The sequence below is a fragment of the Chelon labrosus genome (assembly GCF_963514085.1).
Source record: "Chelon labrosus genome assembly, chromosome: 3".
In the NCBI taxonomy this organism is placed as follows: Eukaryota; Metazoa; Chordata; class Actinopteri; order Mugiliformes; family Mugilidae; genus Chelon; species Chelon labrosus.
Window position 1 is genome coordinate 32,410,784 of NC_140339.1, and position 21,225 is coordinate 32,432,008.

Genomic DNA, 21,225 nt, shown 5'->3' on the forward strand with positions numbered 1-21,225 from the left:
ACATTGATAAATGTAAATCAATTCTAAATAGATGGCTGCAGAGGGATATCTCTATATTTGGAAGAATTTTGTTAACAAAGATGGACAGTCTTAGCCTGGTCGTTACCATCCTACGTACTTCCGCCCAAAATTTAATTTCGGTCTCGCACGTAGTCTGGCACAATGTAATAGGAATCTGTCTCCGTAATGGGCGGATGCTTATTTTGAGGTTTAAAATCATTGGAGTTCCCTTAACCAATCAGCAACGTTTGGTAATGACGTATATTGTGCGCCGGAGTTCAGGCTCTTACGCTTACCACTTCCGCTTCCAGTTAAATAAATCAAACTTTTCCCAAAGCCAGTTGGAAGGAGAGCTACGACGTCCTTGCCATTTATAAAATTGACAAGACAAACCTCTTGTTCTGGTTTTAATTCCGTGATGCTCTCGAGAGTTGAGACAACTTCGGGGATGGCTTCTAGCGTCTCTTCCTCCGTCGCCATTGTTGCTATTCTGTTGAACTACAAGCTTCGCTGGACTACAAGCAACTCGGCAGACGAGTTCCGTGTCATCACTCAACTGTTCGCTGATTGGCACGGTTACACGCGAACCACGGAAGTGCAATTGGGCCAGACTCCGTGCGAGACCGAAATCAAATTTTGGGCGGAAACGTAGGATGGTAACGACCAGGCTAGGACAGTCTATCCAGACTAATATATCCAGCATTTTCTTTACCCATCTCACAGAAAATTATCAAAGCTATTAACAATATTAATTATAAGTTCATATGGAGAAATAAGTGTCATTATATAAGGAAATGCGATATGGTTAAATCCTATGAAGAGGGGGGTGCCAATGTGATTGATTTTGATGTTATGAATGGTGTTTTGAAACTGAAATGGTTAAAATCTTTTGTTAATAATAGAGACTCTTTTTGGTTTATTCTTCCCAATGGGAATTTTGAGAAAATGGGGGGGATAGATCTTTCGTTACGTTGTGATTTTGAATGTAGCTCTTTACCAGTCAAACTTTCTGCTTTCCACCAGCAGGTTCTTCTTTATTGGAAGTTAATGTACAAACATAATTTCACATCACACAACACACCGGTATGGAATAATAGATACATCAAGCTATGTAAAAAATCTGTGTATATGGATGAATGGCGATCAAAAGGGGTGTGGACTGTTGCCCATTTCATGGATGATTGTGGAAATATGCTAAAGCATAAGGAGTTCTGTATAAGATTTAACCTTAACTGTACAGTTAAGAAGCACGATAACATCCTTAGAGCTATACCAGCCTCTTTAAAATCTATGATTAAAGAAGATTGCTTTTATTCTAAGACATCACCTGAGATGACACAACTCCATATAGCGGAAATAGATATATTTAATAGTACATGCACAAACAAAATTATAAAATATGCTATTGAAAGAATTTTACCCTAATGTAGTTAAAAGACAGTATATTATGAAAGACTTAAAGGTTGAGGAGGTTAAAGTATTTAGAAAACATTATATTGGATTTCCTCTCCCCCCTAAAATGAAAGAAGTGCACTTTAAAATTATAAATGAGTACTACCCAACAAATGAATTTTTAAGGTCAAAATTTAACATTGACGTGAACGGTTGTGTTTTCTACGTTTTTTTTTTTTTTTTTTTAACAGGCTAGTCACCCAGAAGTATGACTGTGTGCACCGAACCGTGACGCCCGTACCGTGACACCGCTGGACGAATACAAATACCGTTACACAACTAGTATTTATTGTTAGGTAATAATCTTTCTTCCACAAAGCTATGTAATAAAACATGGAATGTATTTAGGGTGGCCATACGTCCGGATTTCGGCCGGACAGTCCGGAATTTAAATGCTTTGTCCGGCGTCTGGCGCAGCCTCAAGCCAGATCCTTATTTGTCCTCCTTTTCGGAGTTGCACCTGATCGCAACGCTGCATATCGTACAATGGTGTAAGACTTTCGGTTAAAAAAAAATAATGATTGGTTAAAAATGATTGGTTAAAAGCAGTGTCACTCAATTCTCTGGTTTTTCATTGGTTGAAAATGTAAACAAGCCGTCCCCTGATCCCATGTGCTAGCTGTGTCACTCATCTCCTTAACTAAATGTTAACATGCCGAAAAGACAAACCTCATTTAATGCCGATGGTCAAACCATCTCAAATCAGTTAAAATACAGGTGGACTGCAGCTGCACACACACATACATAAACACAAATACACTGCAGACATGTCCCCAAAGGACAGAATCACTGTGGAATACAGTGGAATACGCTGTGGACTTTTCAGTTCAATATTCACCCGTTACATGGTGTTTTTTCTTCTTACCGTCTTTTGTTCTATATGGAGGAGTTCTATATGCTTATTAAGAACTGGAATGTATATTTTTTACATTTATTTATTTTTATGTAAATTTAATTTGCACATTTAAGGCCATAAATGTTCTGCTTTGTGGCACTGCACTTTGCAAGACAGATGTATTGAATAAATACAAATACTGTGAACAAATACTTTTCGCCATCTCAGGAATATTTTTTCCTCTTCTGTTACACATACATCATGATATATCATAGATAAATTGTCTTGTGATGAACAGAGTATCTTAGAATCACTTTATCATGATACCATCGTTATCATGTACAAAATTGTATTGTCGTGGGGAGTACACTAGAGTTGTATGTTGCGATTTTTCCTTCCTCACTAAATGCCGCAAAGTGTCCTCCTTTTTGGTGTTGTGGAAATGGCCACCCTAAATGTATTAGAACAACTGCTGTACCTTGATAGGTCTGGTCAGGTTGGGCCTTGTCTTGCGGAGGTAGAGCAGGCCAGCGATCGTCACCCCATAGGACAGATAGTTGATAAAGGACACGTAGTTGATCAGGTTGTGTGTCTCTCCAATACACAAGATAACTATTGTGGCAAAGCACTGTAGGACATAAAGGCAGGTTCAAACATTAAGTACAATTAAAACATATGTCTTTACGCAACAAACATGCCAGTAAAGCAAAGATTCTGTCTGCGACTATGAGTTGATGTGAAGCTACACAAGGTATACAAAACTGGCGGAGCAGTACTTACACAGACCAGCAGGGCAGGGATAGGTGTGCAGTTTTTTAGGTGGATCATAGCCAGCAGATAAGGCAGGTGACCCTCTCGGGCCCCAGAGAAACATAACCTACAAAAAGACAGACACATACTTGTATGTATGCTCAAGTTTATCTGTTCATACTCACTTGGAATATTAGCTTCTGTTTTTAGGACACTGTATGTCGTTATAAAAGCATTAATCTGATTGTGTGTACCTGGAAGAGGTGAACAAATATCCATTAATTCCTCCAAACGTTGACAGTGCTACAGAGATTGGCATCACCCAGGAAAACATCCCCAGTAGCTTTTCCCCAAATGTCTGAAACAACACAACAAATGATGGATCCAATTATTGACTTGACTGAGGGATTGACTTTTTGATTTACTGATTTATTTCCCAACAGTCAGGCGTAAATTGATTATTCTCACTGAAAGATGCATTATACTTTTAACACTGTGCTTATAGCCACACAAATGTGTAAATGAGATAGAAAACAGTTGTTAAAATTCCCTTGGGGCAGATTTCATTATAAAATTACAACAATAAAAGCATGTTACTCCTATTTCAAGTATATCAGAAGAAAGTAGTCTCAAACTAAACATGCAGTTCCCAGCTTCCCCCTGGGATCGTAAGAAAAACCAACAACCATCAACACTGACTGATTAATTGGTTGGTAAACATCTGGCTTGTGCTTAGATTCTTGGGGGGTGGCGGCTGTGGCTCATTAGTAAGTTGAGCCATAAGCTGACACAAGTTTTCATGTAAAACATCAATCCATGGAGCTGTAGAACTTCTCACCACTGCCACAGCATTAGAGGCAAGCAGCTCCTCCGGGGTCATGGAGGAGAAGTAGGCAATGTTGGTCATAGTGTATACCAGAGTGACCAAAGGGATGGAGATATAGATGGCACGTGGCAGATTTCTAATGATTAGAAACATAATAATAATAATATAAAGCAAGTTGATTAATGGTACTTACAGAATTACAAAAAAAATAAGTGACAAAGTATAAAATTCTATGTTTGCTTGTGTGTTGCATACTTGCGTGGCTCCACGACCTCCTCTGTGACATAGTTGAGGAAATTCCAGCCACTGTAGGCAAAGGAGGCCTGGAGGAAGGCCAATGCAATCTGTCCCACTGACGGATCCTGACTGAATTCAAAGGCCACACTGGGCTGCAGGGCATCATAGTGACCTGGAGACACATGACAGAAAGGCAGGGGTAGATAGGTTGTTACGTGACAGGCAGGGTCAGGGGGCAGAATTCTTTGTATGTGTGTTTTTTCCCTCCTGTTATCCTCTTCCCCTCCTCCTTCTCACTCCTCTCAGGTTAACTCAACCCAATTAGAGTACACCTGTGGATCACACCTGGCCAATCATCATTTTATAGATAAGAGAGAGAGGTTTTTGTTTGTATTTTGTTTCAGTTGTAGCCTCAGGGGCCGTCCACATGGAAACGCAAAAACGCAGAAACGCAGAAGTTTTGCATCGTTTTGGCCGATCGTCCACACGTATCCTGTAAACGCATTGCCCTAAAACGCACTTTTCTGAAAACGGGTCCCAGGGTGGAGAAATTCGCAAACGCAACTCTTGCGTTTCTGTGTGGACGGCGAAAACGGCGAAAACGATGATGTCATCGCAACACCCCCGAGCAGCCTTCCACCTCCCGCAAGACGTCTCATAACAACATCAACAACAATGGCGGACTACATGGTAGTTTTCCTGCTGGAGAAGATATTGAGCCTATTAGGGTTACTAGGGCAAAATATCATGCTCCTGTGCCACCACGCTGAGCAAAAAAGGCGATTTGTAAACAGCGCTCAAGATTTGTGCGCATGCTCCGCCTCTTCCTCTCCGTTTTTGGTGAATTTCTGAAACTGAAACAGCGCCACCTATAGGCCTGGAATATGAAGTAGCGTTTTCGGTCGTGCTGAAACGGATCTGTGTGGACGCGGATATTTCTTGAAACGATGCCCTCGAAAACGGAGAGGGAAAAGATCGTTTTCGTACGTGACGTGGCCTAGTTTTGTTGTATGTTTTTATGATTATTTGGCACAATCACACCGTCTCACTCTCCTCCACAATTGTGTTTTTGTATTAGTAGTGTTGCTTGATTAATAAAGCATTTCTCTTGTGTCTCATTGCACTCTGAAATGAAAGCATAGAACAAATAAGCAATTTGAGTTGAAAAAGAAATCATGGAATCAATTTATAGACCAAAATGTATTCTAAACTTTTGACTCATCAAATTGGCCACCTTTGGCAGATATAACAGCTGAACACACTCGTGGCATTCTTTCTACAATAGAAATCAAATATTCTTCAGAAAGTTCTTCCCAAGTCTGTTGCAGAAGTTCCCATAAATGTGTGACACTTGTAGGTTGCTTGGCTTTCACTCTTCTGTCCAGTTCATCCCAAACTAGCTCGATGGGGTTTAAGTCTGGAGACTGTGCTGGCCACTCCATGTTTTCAAGCTTACCATCTTATTCTTTTTTCCTGAGGTAGTTCTGGCATAGCTTGGACTTGTGTTTTGTGTCATTATCTTGCTGTAGGATGAACCTCTAACCAACTAGGCGCATACCAGAGGGTATTGCATGGCGCTGCAGAATGCTGTGGTAGCCGTTCAGGGTGCCTCTCACTCTGTACAAGTCACCGACCCTGGATCCAGCAAAACAGCCCCAGACCATCACACTTCCTCCTCCATGTTTGACAGTTGATGTCACACACTGTGGAACCATCCTCTCACCTACCCGACGGCGTACAAAGATCCTGCGTGATGAACCGAAGATTTGAAATTTTGATTCATCAGTCCATAATATGTTAAGATTTATGTTAGGGGCTACTTATGATGTGCTGCCAACTCCCCAGAACCTAAACCAGTGGGTAGGTGAGGATAATGCCTGTCCACTGTGCACGTGTATCTGCACGCTTAGCCATATTCTGACAGGTTGTAAGGTTAGTCTTTCCCAAGGACGTTACACCTGGCGTCACAATCAGGTACTGAAATGTTTAGCAGCTGCAATTGAGGAAAAACGGGTGAATGTAAATTCCATGGCCGTTAACAGAGAGAATAGATGTATTAAGTTTGTACGGGAGGGAGAAAAGGCTAGACTATCAGGCATCAGGCATAACACGGGACAGCTAAGAGTAGGAGGAGCCTGGCAGATGAGAGCGGATTTAAATGGACAACTGGTTATTCCAGCTGAGATAGTTAGCACTCGACTACGGCCAGATCTGCTGTTGTGGTCTGAGCCAGAGAAAGTAGTCTATTTCATAGAGCTGACTGTCCCATGGGAAGATAGAGTTGAGGAGGCTAATGAGCGAAAAAGAGCTAAGTATGCAGAGTTAGCAGCAGATGCAGAGCAGAATGGATGGAAGGCTTATGTCCGCCCGGTAGAAGTGGGCTGCCGTGGATTTGTGGCAAAGTCGGTGATTGCTCTGCTGAGTGAGCTGGGCATACGGGGAAGGAGCCAGAGAACTGCGGTTAGCAATTTGTCCCGGGCAGCAGAGAGAGCCTGCGACTGGTTATGGGTGCGCAGGAAGCATGCTAGCTGGGGAACTAGCTAAGGTAAGGAAGGCCGCATGTAGGCCACGGTCGATTTGTTTGTTACGCGATTTGTTTGTTTGTTACGTGTTTTCGGCCCGCAGCAACGGGGCGAATCACGGTAGATTTGTTTGTTTGTTACGTGGTTCAGTCCGCATAAACGGGGCGAATCATGGTAGATTTGTTTGTTTGTAACGTGGTTCAGTCCGCATAAACGGGGCGAATCATGGTAGATTTGTTTGTTTGTAACGTGGTTCAGTCCGCATCAACGGGGCGAATCATGGTAAATTTGTTTGTTTGGCTCGTGGTTATTAGTTACCATATTAGCTGTTGATAGACATCGAATGGTGAGTGAAACAGGGTTGTGCAGTGGTGGTGTGGAGGGGGGTGACTACAGGACGCTGGAAGTCACTGTTAAGCCTTCTCGAGGTGTCGTGGGCCTAATTTAACGAAACATCGGTGAAGGGAGGTGCCCACTTGAAAACCCCAATGACATGCTGCATACTGCTGTTGTCTTCTTGTTACGTGGTAGCTATGGTTAGCTGCTGAGCGGGCCATACAAGCCAGCAGCGTTTAGTTAGTTTATGTTTTACAATGTCTGAACTATGCTGCTCAATGGGCTTACAAGCCAGCAGCTTTTACTTAGTTTATGTAGATTATAGGTTAATTGTCATATTATATGACCATAGGTTTGGTAGGGTCTCTTAGCTGAACAGGGCCTCTAAATGTGTTTTGCCTGGGATTTTGGCACAAGGGATTATAACATCTTATCCTGTGTATTACTGAATAATACCTTCTTCCAGTCTTCAGTAGTCCAATGGCGGTGTTTCATGGCCCAGGCGAGCCTCTTTGTCTTATTCTGACATCTTAGCAACGGCTTTCTTGCTGCAACTCGTCCTGTCAAACCTGCAGCTCGAAGTCTTCTCTTCACAGTTGAAACTGAGACTTGCTTACTACGACCACTATTAAGCTGAGCTTGAAGCTGTTGTCCTGTGAGCCGCCTATCACGCAAGCTGTTAACTCTCAGAAACTTGTCCTCTGATTCAGTGGTGGCTTTGGGTCTGCCAGACCTCTTCCTGTCAGAGTTTCCCCCAGTTTCTGACTCCCTTTTGATGGTGAAGAAAATTGTACTCACTGACACCTTGACTTTCTTCGCAATTTCCCTGTAGGAAAGACCTACATTTTTAAGTGTTATGATGGTCTGTCTCTCTTCCATTGTTAATTGCCTTTTTCACGCCATTTTTGTAGCATCACACTACTTTCTACAGTACAATACTGTTCACCTAATCTTTGTAAGTAATCAAGAAAAGTTGGAACACCTCTAGGAATTAGTAGCACTAGTATCAACCTTCATTGCTGCAGAACAGCTCTAAATTGTTAACCCACTTCGTGTTCCCTGAAAGAGGCCTTTTTGTATCATTTTGAAATGTACATTATTTTTCAGTTTTGGGTAACCAAACCTTTTTTAACTAGAAGTTGTCATAGCAGGCAAATACAACAAGTTTCAAATTAAACTGCACTGCAGTTAAGCTACTTTATTTTTCTATTTCTTATCCTACTATGAGTTCACAGGTCCACAGTCTTCTGATTTTAGTAGATTTTCTTTTTACATTTACCTTTATTACCGGAGATTATGGTGCATATGGAAACTTCCAGGGTCGGAGTTATAATCTGAATTTTGTGCAGGTCTAACCTTTGTGTCCTATGTGTTGAAGGGAGGGGCCTCTAGATCAGGCTTGTTCCACTGCATCCCACAGATACTTGATCATATTTTGGGATCAAAGGCATTTGGAGGCCAGGTCAACACCTTGTGCTGTTTTTATGTTTTTTTTTTTAGTTATTCCTAAACCATTTTTGTGTGTGCCTGTGTCAGGCTGCATTCTTCTGGGGATGGCTGCAGCCATCAAGGAATGTTTGTTTCGTCTCAACTATGCAGGTTTCTAACGACAAACCACAGCAATAACGCTCCACCAGTATTTAATGTGACCAGAATTTGTGTGTGTGTTTACCTCTGGAGATTTGGATAAGTCCCACCACTATGATGAGTGCGAGAGCGAGGAGTTTTCCTACGGTGAAAACATCCTGGATCCTGGTTGCCCAGCGCACACTGGAGCAGTTCACCCAGGTCAGGAATACTGCTCACACAAAAACAAACACAGAAGAAATGAAAACACTTTTATTAAGTGACATGTGAATTCTATACGCCTGCTTCAATTCAAGTGTTGAACTTACACCCTCTGATACACTTGATCAGATTAAGCACTTATTTACATGATTTATTTGCTGATTTTTAATTTCTTTAATTATTATGGATCAATAAAACAACACAATGTTGTGACGTATTTATTACCCTTATTATGTCTATTATTATCTGTATTATGTTAATTAAATTAATTCATTCACTCATTAAGTAGTAAGCTGTATATTTTTAACCTTTCAAACACATTTGCAGTAAAACTACAAGATGAAACACATTGCTTGTGACATTCTTACATGGACTACATATTGTGTGTTCTGCTACTTTTTCTATTTGTGTTCAATGGTAAGGTCTCTATGTTGGATTACTAACCCACACAGATATCTGGTCAGCAGACATTCATAAAAGAAACATAAAATCGTTGCTAAGAAAATAGACAGAAGTCACTCTCTGTTTCCTTTTTGCAGACAGTCTTTGTGTGTGAGCAAGTGGCTTTTCAGGTCCCTTTAAACTCAAGGGCAAGCTTACAAATGAGAAACACAGACAAAAACATCTCAGTAGCTGTGCTTTTCTTTTAAGCTGATGCCACATACAGTGCCTTGCGAAAGTATTCGGCCCCCTTGAACTTTTCGACCTTTTGCCACATTTCAGGCTTCAAACATAAAGATATAAAACTGTAATTTTTTGTGAAGAATCAACAACAAGTGGGACACAATCATGAAGTGAAACGAAATTTATTGGATATTTCAAACCTTTTTAACAAATAAAAAACTGAAAAACTGGGCGTGCAAAATTATTCAGCCCCCTTAAGTTAATACTTTGTAGCGCCACCTTTTGCTGCGATTACAGCTGTAAGTCGCTTGGGGTATGTCTCTATCAGTTTTGCACATCGAGAGACTGAAATTTTTGCCCATTCCTCCTTGCAAAACAGCTCGAGCTCAGTGAGGTTGGATGGAGAGCGTTTGTGAACAGCACTGTTCAGTTCTTTCCACAGATTCTCGATTGGATTCAGGTCTGGACTTTGACTTGGCCATTCTAACACCTGGATATGTTTATTTGTGAACCATTCCATTGTAGATTTTGCTTCATGTTTTGGATCATTGTCTTGTTGGAAGACAAATCTCCGTCCCAGTCTCAGGTCTTTTGCAGACTCCATCAGGTTTTCTTCCAGAATGGTCCTGTATTTGGCTCCATCCATCTTCCCATCAATTTTAACCATCTTCCCTGTCCCTGCTGAAGAAAAGCAGGCCCAAACCATGATGCTGCCACCACCATGTTTGACAGTGGGGATGGTGTGTTCAGGGTGATGAGCTGTGTTGCTTTTACGCCAAACATAACGTTTTGCATTGTTGCCAAAAAGTTCGATTTTGGTTTCATCTGACCAGAGCACCTTCTTCCACATGTTTGGTGTGTCTCCCAGGTGGCTTGTGGCAAACTTTAAACGACACTTTTTATGGATATCAAGAAATGGCTTTCTTCTTGCCACTCTTCCATAAAGGCCAGATTTGTGCAGTATACGACTGATTGTTGTCCTATGGACAGAGTCTCCGACCTCAGCTGTAGATTTCTGCAGTTCATCCAGAGTGATCATGGGCCTCTTGGCTGCATCTCTGATCAGTCTTCTCCTTGTATGAGCTGAAAGTTTAGAGGGTCGGCCGGGTCTTCGTAGATTTGCAGTGGTCTGATACTCCTTCCATTTCAATATTATCGCTTGCACAGTGCTCCTAGGGATGTTTAAAGCTTGGGAAATCTTTTTGTATCCAAATCCGGCTTTAAACTTCTCCACAACAGTATCTCGGACCTGCCTGGTGTGTTCCTTGTTCTTCATGATGCTCTCTGCGCTTTAAACGGACCTCTGAGACTATCACAGAGCAGGTGCATTTATACGGAGACTTGATTACACACAGGTGGATTCTATTTATCATCATTAGTCATTTAAGTCAACATTGGATCATTCAGAGATCCTCACTGAACTTCTGGAGAGAGTTTGCTGCACTGAAAGTAAAGGGGCTGAATAATTTTGCACGCCCAATTTTTCAGTTTTTTATTTGTTAAAAAAGTTTGAAATATCCAATAAATTTCGTTCCACTTCATGATTGTGTCCCACTTGTTGTTGATTCTTCACAAAAAATTACAGTTTTATATCTTTTTGTTTGACGCCTGAAATGTGGCAAAAGGTCGAAAAGTTCAAGGGGGCCGAATACTTTCGCAAGGCACTGTATTTGAGTCTGAAGAAAACTGAGTTGAAACTACAGCTGTGAGGTAATACCATACACAACACCTCATTATATAAATGTAATGGTAATTTTACGTGCTGGTCTCATATACGAACTTTTCTGTTAAGTGGACATTTCCACAACAGATACAAGAATGAAGTCTAACATAGTGATATCCATAGAAATCTCTTGGATATCTCTGTTAATCTCAATCACTACTGAAAAATTATTTTAAAGTACAGTGCATCTGATTTAACATAACATCAGTGGTCTGTATGACTTCTGGGATTCGTCTCATTGTAAATTATTTTGTAATTAATTGTATGCATTATGTCCACCTATATTCTCTTGCTTGTTGCCAGATAGTTGTATTTCATGTCAAATGTATGTCATCATGGTCAGTTTCTGATTTCTGTTTTCTCTGTTCTGGTGGTTTGACTTTATGTCATTGTGTGTGTTTAAACGAGATTATCTAGACCAGGGGTGTCAAACTGATCCGTGAAAGGGCCACTGTGGCTGCATGTTTTCATTCCAACCATGCAGCACCCATGCAGTGGGTGTGGCTGGCAAGTTTTTGTTCCAGTCAAGCAAGAGGACACCTGAAGTGACTGTGTGAAGGCAGTTCAGTTGATTGATTGAGCCAAGTCAGGTGTGCTGCTGCATGGTTAGAATGAAAACCTGCAGCCACAGTGGCCCTTTCACGGATCAGTTTGACACATGTGATCTAGACCATATGTGTCAAACTCAAGGCCCGCGGGCCACATCTGACCCGGCGTGCAATTATATCCGGCCCGCGAGATCATTTTATATATCTATTATTATTGTTATTAATGGCCCGGCGATATGAAGCGCTGATAACACACAAACTACACATCCCATAGTGCAGCGCAACAGCTGCCTTGCTGAACGATAGGTTACCCGGAACATTCCCGTGTCAATCAAGTCAAGTGTCTGTTGCTATATACAACCCTATTGTAAAGTCAAAGCTAGCCCCCCAAAGATGGCGAAAACAAAAGTTGAATCTGAAAACAGAACCTTTCAAAACCGATGGGAGGCTGAGGATATGTTTATTGACATTGCAGGTAAACCCGTGTGTCTTATTTGTGGAGCTAATGTGGCTGTGATTAAGGAATTTAATCTAAGACGGCACTTCGAGACAAAACATCAGGATAAGATGAAAAACCCGAATGCAGAGCAGAAGCTACTGAAAGCAGAAGAGTTAAAGAAGAATCTGACATCTCAGCAGACGTTTTTCACCAAAGCGAAATCACAAAGGGAAGCTGCTGTGAAAGCAAGCTTTATTGTGGCAGAAGAGATAGCCAAATCAGCCCGGCCTTTTACCGAGGGAGAATTTCTGAAGACCTGCATGACATCTTCATCCGTGGAGTGGACTACAGTTTGTGCGTTACAGAGGAAATATTGGACATTAAATCGATGCACGGGACAACGACAGGAAAAGACATTTTTGAAAACGTATGTCAAAGTGTAACCGACATGAAACTGTCCTGGGACAAACTTATTGGACTTACAACAGATGGAGCGCCGCCGATGTGTGGTGAAAAAAGTGGGCTAGTGGGGAGGATGCGGGTAAAGATGCAGGAGGAGAACTGTACTGGTGAGCTGACAGCATATCACTGCATCATACACCAGGAAACGCTGTGTGGTAAAGTGTTAAAAATGGAACAATTAATGAGCACTATAACGCAAACCGTAAACTTTATCCGAGCTAAAGGTTTAAATCACCAGCAATTTCAGTCTTTTATGCGAGAAATAGATTCAGAGTTTGCCGACATTCCCTATCATACAGAGGTGCGTTGGCTGAGTCGAGGAAAAGTTCTCAATAGAGTTTTTGAGTTACACAAGGAAATTTGGTTCATGGACAGTAAAGGAAAAGACTCCACGGTTCTGCGGGATGAGATGTGGGAATGTGTATTGGCGTTTCTGGCTGACATAACTCATCTCAACATCTTGAACCTTCAGCTCAAGGGACGTGACCACATGATCACTGACATGTATTATGAAGTGAAGGCATTTCAAGTGAAGCTGCTCTTATGGGAGACACAAATGCACCAGTGCAACTTGCCTCACTTTCCCTGTTGCCAAGTAATGCTGAACCAAGTCGGCGCAACGATGTTCCCAAATGCGCACTTTGCTGATAAACTGAGCGCACTTCGCAGTGAGTTCTCAGGGCGCTTTCGAGACTTTGAAGCACAAAAAAGGAAATCCATTTGCCGTCGACGTGGAAACTGCACCTGTACAGATTCAGATGGAACTGATAGAGCTGCAGTGTAATGGGACACTAAAGGCAAAGTACGACACTGCGGGGCCGCACAGTTTATTCGCTCCATTCCTGAAGCAATGCCTCAGCTCTGTCCACATGCGGTTCGAACCTTGTGCATGTTTGGCAGCACATATCTGTGTGAGAAGCTGTTCTCAGTGATGAAAATTAACAAAACAGCACACAGGAGTCGTCTCACTGATGAACATCTGCAGTCCATCCTGAGAATGTCCACAACACAGAACCTTACACCAAACATAGACAAACTTGTTGCCAAGAAAAGATGCCAGGCATCCAGCTCTGACAAAATAGTATAAGAGCAAAGAAAGAAAATTGTTATTTTTTTATTTTTTTGCTGAAAAGCACAAATTTTATTTATATTTCCAAGGTTTTTTGGACCATGCTCTTATTTTGACTTTGTATGATTTTGACAGGACGTATTTTTATGGGGAGCAAAATATTTAAAGATATTTAAAGTTGAAGTTTATTTTTTATAAAATGGCACAAGAGCAAAGAAAACAATGTTTTGATTTTTACTTTTGCGGAAAAGCATAATTTTTTTTGCAGCATGTTCATAATTGTAACTTGTATAATTTTGACAAGAGATATTTTTATGGAGAGCAAATTATTTTAATAATATATATAAGGTTTAAGTGTATTTTTTCTCTAATAATATTCCTGTCTGTTTTTATTCATATTTATGTTAAAAAAACATTGAGTTTTAGAGTGTTCAATAAATGTTTATCCTGTTGGGTCCGCGACCTAAAGTGTGTTTTGAGTTTTGGCCCCCTGTGCAATTGAGTTTGACACCTCTGATCTAGACACTATTTTTCTTTATTCTCTCAGTTTTAAGCTCTTCTGTCTTGATTTATTCAGTCTATATTTCTGATTTGTTCTTCTGACCTTTCACTCGTCCCCAATTTTACACACAATCACGCAGGCGGGGCTGTTATCAACCATGTCATCAATCACTAGGGCAAGGTTCCCCTCCCACCACAGTAATCTGAACAAACTACTTCCGCTGGCGGGCACACACACATACACACACGTGTGAATTTTTGGCAGCAGGTTTCGGTGGCACCGGGTACAGCTTTCTTTCCCCTTAAACACTGCTGTGTTTTATAGTCAATTACCCAAGGGGTGTTACATGCATTTCCGTTACTGTGTTCCTGTGACAACCCCTACCATTTCCCCCAACTATCCTCTGTGTTAACCCTGACAGGAAGGAGGTTCCTGTGGCTTTGAATGTGACAGTGTAGGTAAATCCATGTCCTGCCTTCACAGCTTGTACTAAAAGCCGCCTCAGCACTAGCATACTAAACTAATTACTGCTTTTAGTCTTAATGGATTCTGATCTCAACTCTGCGCAGATCTATCAGGGGGCTTTAACCTCAGAAATGCTTCCTGCCTCCTCCTGCTCCAGTATCTGGTCACTAGAGTTACTGAACTGCAGTCCTGTCTGTCCACCACAAGGTCTCTGACACCAGAAAGCAGACGACAGGTTGTTCAGACAAAAAAAAATCTACAAGATTTAGCCACCGAAACACTAGGTGGCAACTGGCCACCTGCATTGAGTTTCACTCCGCACTTCACACAATGGTGAGTGGAACTAAGCAGCTCATTTTAGAGCTGAAGTAAATAAATGTGGATTAACAAATAGTTTCACTAAAGTCACTGCAACACAGAACATAGAGAAGGCATATGAATAGATGATGTATAAGAGCCTGAACAAATGAAGATTTTCTGTGCTTGTCCAGCCGGCGGCCACTGATTCATATGAACAGAGAAATGCATTTTGGACCATTCACAGCCGCCATGGTCCTTGTTGCCTCGACGCGCAGTTACATTTCTAGGGAGGTGCATGTCTGGCAACAGGTCCAGAGATGCGCAGCAGCTATTGCGTCAAAGTACTATAAATTGCGTATTAATGTGTTTAGATAAGAATTCTTGTAGGGTTTGCAATAATATCTACTATCAGGGTGCTGTGTAACCCGATGCTTTTTCCTGCTCACAGGTTGCTGACTAAGTTACAGACTAGGATGTGAAGCTTATGTAAATGCTGACCACAGATAGATGACAACAATGTCTGTAACCCTAGGTCTGAAGTATGATGTTGTGGATGAGAGGGGAGGATGAGGGTGATGCTCAACAGTCAGTACATCAAACATCCAAACAGAATGTTAGCTGGCCAGTGAAATTCCCATCAATGATGTGCAAGGTATCCTACCCATTTCCTGTTTTCATGGTACTCAGTGACAGGAGCACCAAACAATGCACAATGGTGAAGACACACCCTCTCATTAGCAGCGTCCACAAAGGCTGGCACCATTATGTAGTCTGACACTGATACTGACACGCATGCACACACACAAACTCAGACGTCACTTGAAAGTACAACACCAAAACACACTTCTGCAGAGCGGGCCCTTGGCCTAACTAGCAGCAGTTGTAACATTCTGTTGCCAAAAATAGTGGAGGTCTACTAGTGTGCACTGTAAATGCTAAGCTCAGCCTGACACATGCACACGCTCACATGCACAGATACTCATTCCTATCCCCCCCCCCCCCCGTTTCCCTTTCTCCATCTGGTTTAGACAGGACCAAACTGGCTGGCTTGTGGCATGCTGCTTATGCCACTGGCTATTTAAATACAGATTGCTCTACTCCAGCATTTCAAGCAAAGGCACTGATCGGATTATAGGCTGGAAATAGAGCATAGCATTTCGAAAGGAATTATCAAATGACAACGACAGCCATCAGCGCACCTTGAACGATAACAGCATCATACAATCTTCTAGCTATGCTACAAAAGCCATTATGTTTGCTTCGTCTGATTTACCCTGGGTAGTTTTGTGGCTTTTTCCCTGCTTTACAAGTCAGAGCTTCTCCCCTCCCATTCTTTTGCTGTAAAAACTAGCAATCAGGTTTATCCTGCTGGATGGATTGCATAGACAAGAACTACATTAGCTTTTCCTTCCCCTTATATGTCTCATGAGCAGTGTTGTACAAGTAACGCCTTAGAGTACTCAAATTACTTTTTTCTTGTAACTTGTAACGTAACGCGTTAGTTTCGTGTGTTAAGCAATCAATTTTAAAAAAGTAATCCGTTGCTTTAAGAATTTCTCCAGATAAGGAAAGAAAAATTCGGCGAGGTGGTTAGCACTGATGCCTCACAGCGAGAAGGTCACTGGTTCGAATCCATGGGCCAGCTGGGCCTTTCTGTGTGGAGTTTGCATGTTCTCCCTGTGTCTGCGTGGGTTCTCTCCGGGTTCTCCGGCTTCCTCCCACCATCCAAAGACATGCTCATTAGGTTAATTGGTGATTCTAAATTGGCCGTAGATGCGAGTGTGAGTGTGAATGGTTGTCTGTGTCTCTGGCCTCGTACACAGGTACGAAAATGATCTTTTCTACCAGGAAAAAAAATATTATCCAATCACAATTTTTTTTAATTCCCCAATCTTTGTAAGGTAATTAGAATGCTGAAAAAAAAAATAAAAAAAAAAATTAATTTTTTTTAAGATTTCATATAACTGATGGACGACATTTTCCTTAATGAGAAAGGTACCAAAGCCCCACCCCTTTACATTTGTTATCATTGCAAAAGCTGTAAATGACCTCTGTAGATAGGCAGTATTAGTCTTAAACCTTGCTTTAACATCAACACATATGCACAAACCAAAAGCTTAATATAAACTGTGGACAGTGGTTGATTGTCAACCTGCACTATTAGCTTACCAGAGAGAGAGAAACGTCAGCTAGTAAACTCCCACTGAACAATAACAACAACAGTAAAAGTTAGGGCTGTTGCTAATGACTGGAATGTGTTGGTGCTGAGTGATAAAGTAAATGGATCGTTTGGTAACTTATAGGAGCCACGCCCCTCAGGTGGTCAGCCAAACCTAAGGTGTGTGCGCGCTGCGTGCGTGGAGGAGGGAGGAGTAAACGAGAGGGGTGGATCATACCACGGGGGGGGGAGGGGGGGGGGGGGGTACTGCATTTCCTCGTTAAAATATTATTTTTAATACCCCTATAAAAGGGCTACTGTCCGACGTCGAGCCTGCTTCAGCCGTACAGGAAGAAACGTTTTACAATTTGCACTGAATTTTTCTCCTTTGGTGATCTCGCGGTGTTATTGGCGATAGTATAAAAACAAAACACCAGTTAATTTCGGGTGAAAATGCATTGTAACGTGCGTTACTGACCTTTGTACCGAGTAAAATATTACCCATTTTTTTTTTGGAATGTACATTACCGCGTTACAGCAAAAAGCAATACATTACAGTAATTACATTACTTTTGTAACGCGTTACTCCCAACACTGGTGTTAGCCCTGCGATGGACTGGCGACCTGTCCAGGGTGTACCCCCGCCTCTCGCCCGATGACAGGAATAAGCGGGTATAGAAAATGAATGAATGAATGATCGGTGCATTTAAAGGAGGCTGTGTGTCCGTGTCAGTTAAGTTGCAGCATGTGCGAGGCGCTGCAAACGGCTTTTAATTTTTGGTAACGCATGAGTACTTACTTTTATTCATAAGTAACGCTGTTGATGGTAACGTTGTAACCCAATTAACTACTTTCCAAAGTAACTATACCCAACACTGCTCATGAGCATCTAATTATGAGATACTTTAATGCTCAATCAACATTTTTTTCATCCACTGTAACTGTACACTAACATATTACTATTGACACTAAGGTTCATGATGACCTGAATGTCTAAAGGAACAGAGTGATTGTTGTGATTCTATGAAACGGGGTGTCATAGTGACAGAGGCAGGGGACACAGCGGGGGCAAGCAGCCTAACAGACTATCAACAACTAGTCATCAGCTGTTTATTCCATCTTTTTTGAACCAGTTCACCTGACACATCCTGCCAGCATTTCTGCCATCAGCCAGCTAGTCAGTATGGAACACCACCACCACCTCAACAACCAATCACAATTCTGTATTTTTATGTTGTATTTGTCCTTGTCCCACAAGTAACCTGTAGAGAACATACCTACACCCAGTCGATGCTTTAAATTTGTTGTTTTAAGGCTGCATTCCTGAGGTGGAAGGTCAGACATTCCCAGCTGCCAGACTGTGTTACAAACTCTGTGCATTACACAGCTCTTCCCCTCTTACACACTTCAAAGACTTAATGTATGATATTGAGTTTACAGTGAGTACTGACCTGTCACTGTGGCACAAGATGACAGACTACATTTTAGAAAGCTCACACATATGAATCCTACCAAATCACTCTTAAACATCTTTACCTTCAATAAAAAGAAACATCTGGCACTCAATATATTTTTCCTGGAAAACCACTCCACTCTTCTAAGTTTCTGTTTGTTTGGGATCAACAGAAGAACCATTAATTCAGCATAAGTAGTCACTGGCTGAACAATTCTAGAAACTCAAACATCATCAATTGAAAACATACACAAGACTTAAGAAATTTGGAAATAGTGATTGACAGATGTTCTGCAAAGTACAGTTTGGAAACATCAAAGCCAAAAAACAAAATAGACAACACGAAATAATGAATCGTGACTAAAACAAATCTGCACTAAATGGAGATTCAGAGGGCGTTTGGCCGTTTGTGACTCACAGATACAGATGGTTGCGAGGAGTCTGGTGGCGATGAACGGAGGCAGGCAGTTCTGAAAGGCTGGCTGCAAGACGTAATTGGAGAAGGTGAGCGCAATGACAGCAAGTGTCGTTGGATACATGATGAGGACAGCGCTCCATAACAACAAGAAGCTATAGGATGAAGGGACAAAACAGGATTTTGTATAAGAACAAACAAGCTTTTTCATTATAGTCATTTAAACATTTAAACAGCACAATCACAGTTTCCTGTACAGGACTAGTAATTGAGGTTGAGTGCTTGCTTTAGAACAGCTTGGCATCAGTTTTATGAGACAGATAGACATGGAGAGCATAAAGAGACAGCACTAACATTGTGTCTGTACAGGAGACACGCCATGAACAGCAGACCATCAGGAGCTTCAGTGCTCTATCTGTGTCTACAAAGGAACTATTGAGACACAGCATTGAGTGTATGTCTCCAATGTTTTGGTGGCGAGCCAAGACCATTAACCAAAGTCATTAAGCACGTATTTTAGTTATTTTTGGCTTTGGATTTTTTTATATTTTTATTCAATATGGAGTTGAGCAAGTATAGCAAGATGATTGGCTTTTGTGTCAAGCATCTTGCTATACTTGTAAAAATACTTGTACAATTTATTTTTCTACTTTTACTAACTATTAAGCCCAAAAAACATACAAAAATTAATTCTTATATCAAGCCTCATATGTTATTTCATCACTCATCAATGGATTTTTTCCATATACAGTCATGGACGAAAGTATTGGCACCCCTGGAACTTTTCCAGAAAATGCACCATTTCTCCCAGAAAAGTGTTGAAATTACAAATGTTTTGGTATACACGTTTATTTCCTTTAAGTGCATTGGGACAACACAAAAAAGCAGAAGAAAAAAGCCAAATTTGACATAATTTTACACAAAACTCAAAAATTGGACAAAATCATTGGCACCCTCAACTTAATATTTGGTTGCACACCCTTTGGACAAAATAACTGAAACCAATCGCTTCCTATAACCATCAACACGTTTCTTACACCTCTCAACTGGAATTTTGGACCACTCTTCTTTTGCAAACTGTTCCAGGTCTCTCAGATTTGAAGGGTGCCTTCTCGCAACAGCAATTTTTAGATCTTTCCATAGGTGTTCTATGGGATTTAGATCCGGACTCATTGCTGGCCACTTCAGAATTCTCCAGCGCTTTGTCTCCAACCATTTCTGGGTGCTTTGTGAGGTGTGTTTTGGATCATTGTCCTGCTGGAACACCCATGACCTCTGATGCAGACCCAGCTTTCTGACACTAGGCCCTACATTACGGGCCAGAATGTTTTGATAGTCTCCAGATTTCATGATTCCTTGCACACAATCAATGCACCCAGTTCCAGAGGCAGCAAAACAACCCCAAAACATCTTTGAACCCCCACCGTATTTGACTGTAGGTACCGTGTTCTTTTCTTTGTAGGCCTCATTCGGTTTTCTGTAAACAGTAGAATGACGTGCTTTGCTAAAAAGCTCTACCTTAGTCTCATCTGTCCACAAAACATTGTCCCAGAAGGATTGAGGCTTACTCAGGTATGTTCTTGCAAACTGCAGTCTTGCTTTTTTATGCCTCTGTGTCAGAAGTGGGGTTCTCCTCGGTCTCCTGCCATAGCGCTTCATCTCATTCAGACGACGACGTATTGTTCGAGCTGACACCGTTGCACCCTGAGTCTGCAAGACAGCCTGAATTTGTGTGGAAGTTGACTGAGGTTGTTTATCCACCATTCGAACAATCCTGCGTTGCATTCTTGCATCAATTTTTCTCTTTTGTCCACGTCCAGGGAGATTTGCCACAGTTCCATGGGTTAAAAACTTCTTGATTATATTGCGCACAGTTGACAAAGGAACTTTAAGATCTCTGGAGATTGACTTGTAACCTTGAGATTGTTGATATTTTTCCACAATTTTGCTTCTTAAGTCCTCAGACAATTCTCGCCTCTTCTTTCTCTTCTCCATGCTTGGTGTGGCATACACAGGCAAAAAACACAAAGGTTGAGTCAACTTTTATACATTCCAACTGGCTTCAGTTTTGATTTCTATATTGCCAGCACCTGTTACTTTCCACAGGTGAGTTTAAATGAGGATCACATGCTTGAAATGAAATTATTTACCCACAGTTTTAATAGGGTGCCAATGATTTTGTCCAGTCAATTTTTGAGTTTTGTGTAAAATTATGTCAAATTTGGCTTTTTTCTTCTGCTTTTTTGTGTTGTCCCAATGCACTTAAAGGAAATAAACGTGTATACCAAAACATTTGTAATTTCAACACTTTTCTGGGAGAA

General features: G+C 41.4%; 1 protein-coding gene across 3 annotated transcripts in view; it reads right to left on the reverse strand.

Annotated features, from left to right (window-relative positions):
* The window catches only part of slc7a10a (solute carrier family 7 member 10a), a 46,107-nt gene that overhangs the window by 14,300 nt on the left and 10,582 nt on the right, over positions 1-21,225 (reverse strand). For all 3 annotated transcript variants that reach the window (XM_084540761.1, XM_084540762.1, XM_084540760.1), the window contains exons 3-9: positions 18,908-19,059; positions 8,631-8,756; positions 4,119-4,272; positions 3,876-3,999; positions 3,292-3,395; positions 3,068-3,164; positions 2,766-2,915 (exon numbers count right to left, since the gene is read on the reverse strand). In XM_084540761.1, the coding sequence (XP_084396887.1) occupies positions 2,766-2,915; positions 3,068-3,164; positions 3,292-3,395; positions 3,876-3,999; positions 4,119-4,272; positions 8,631-8,756; positions 18,908-19,059 (907 nt within the window). The remainder of the gene's footprint in view (positions 1-2,765; positions 2,916-3,067; positions 3,165-3,291; positions 3,396-3,875; positions 4,000-4,118; positions 4,273-8,630; positions 8,757-18,907; positions 19,060-21,225) is intronic.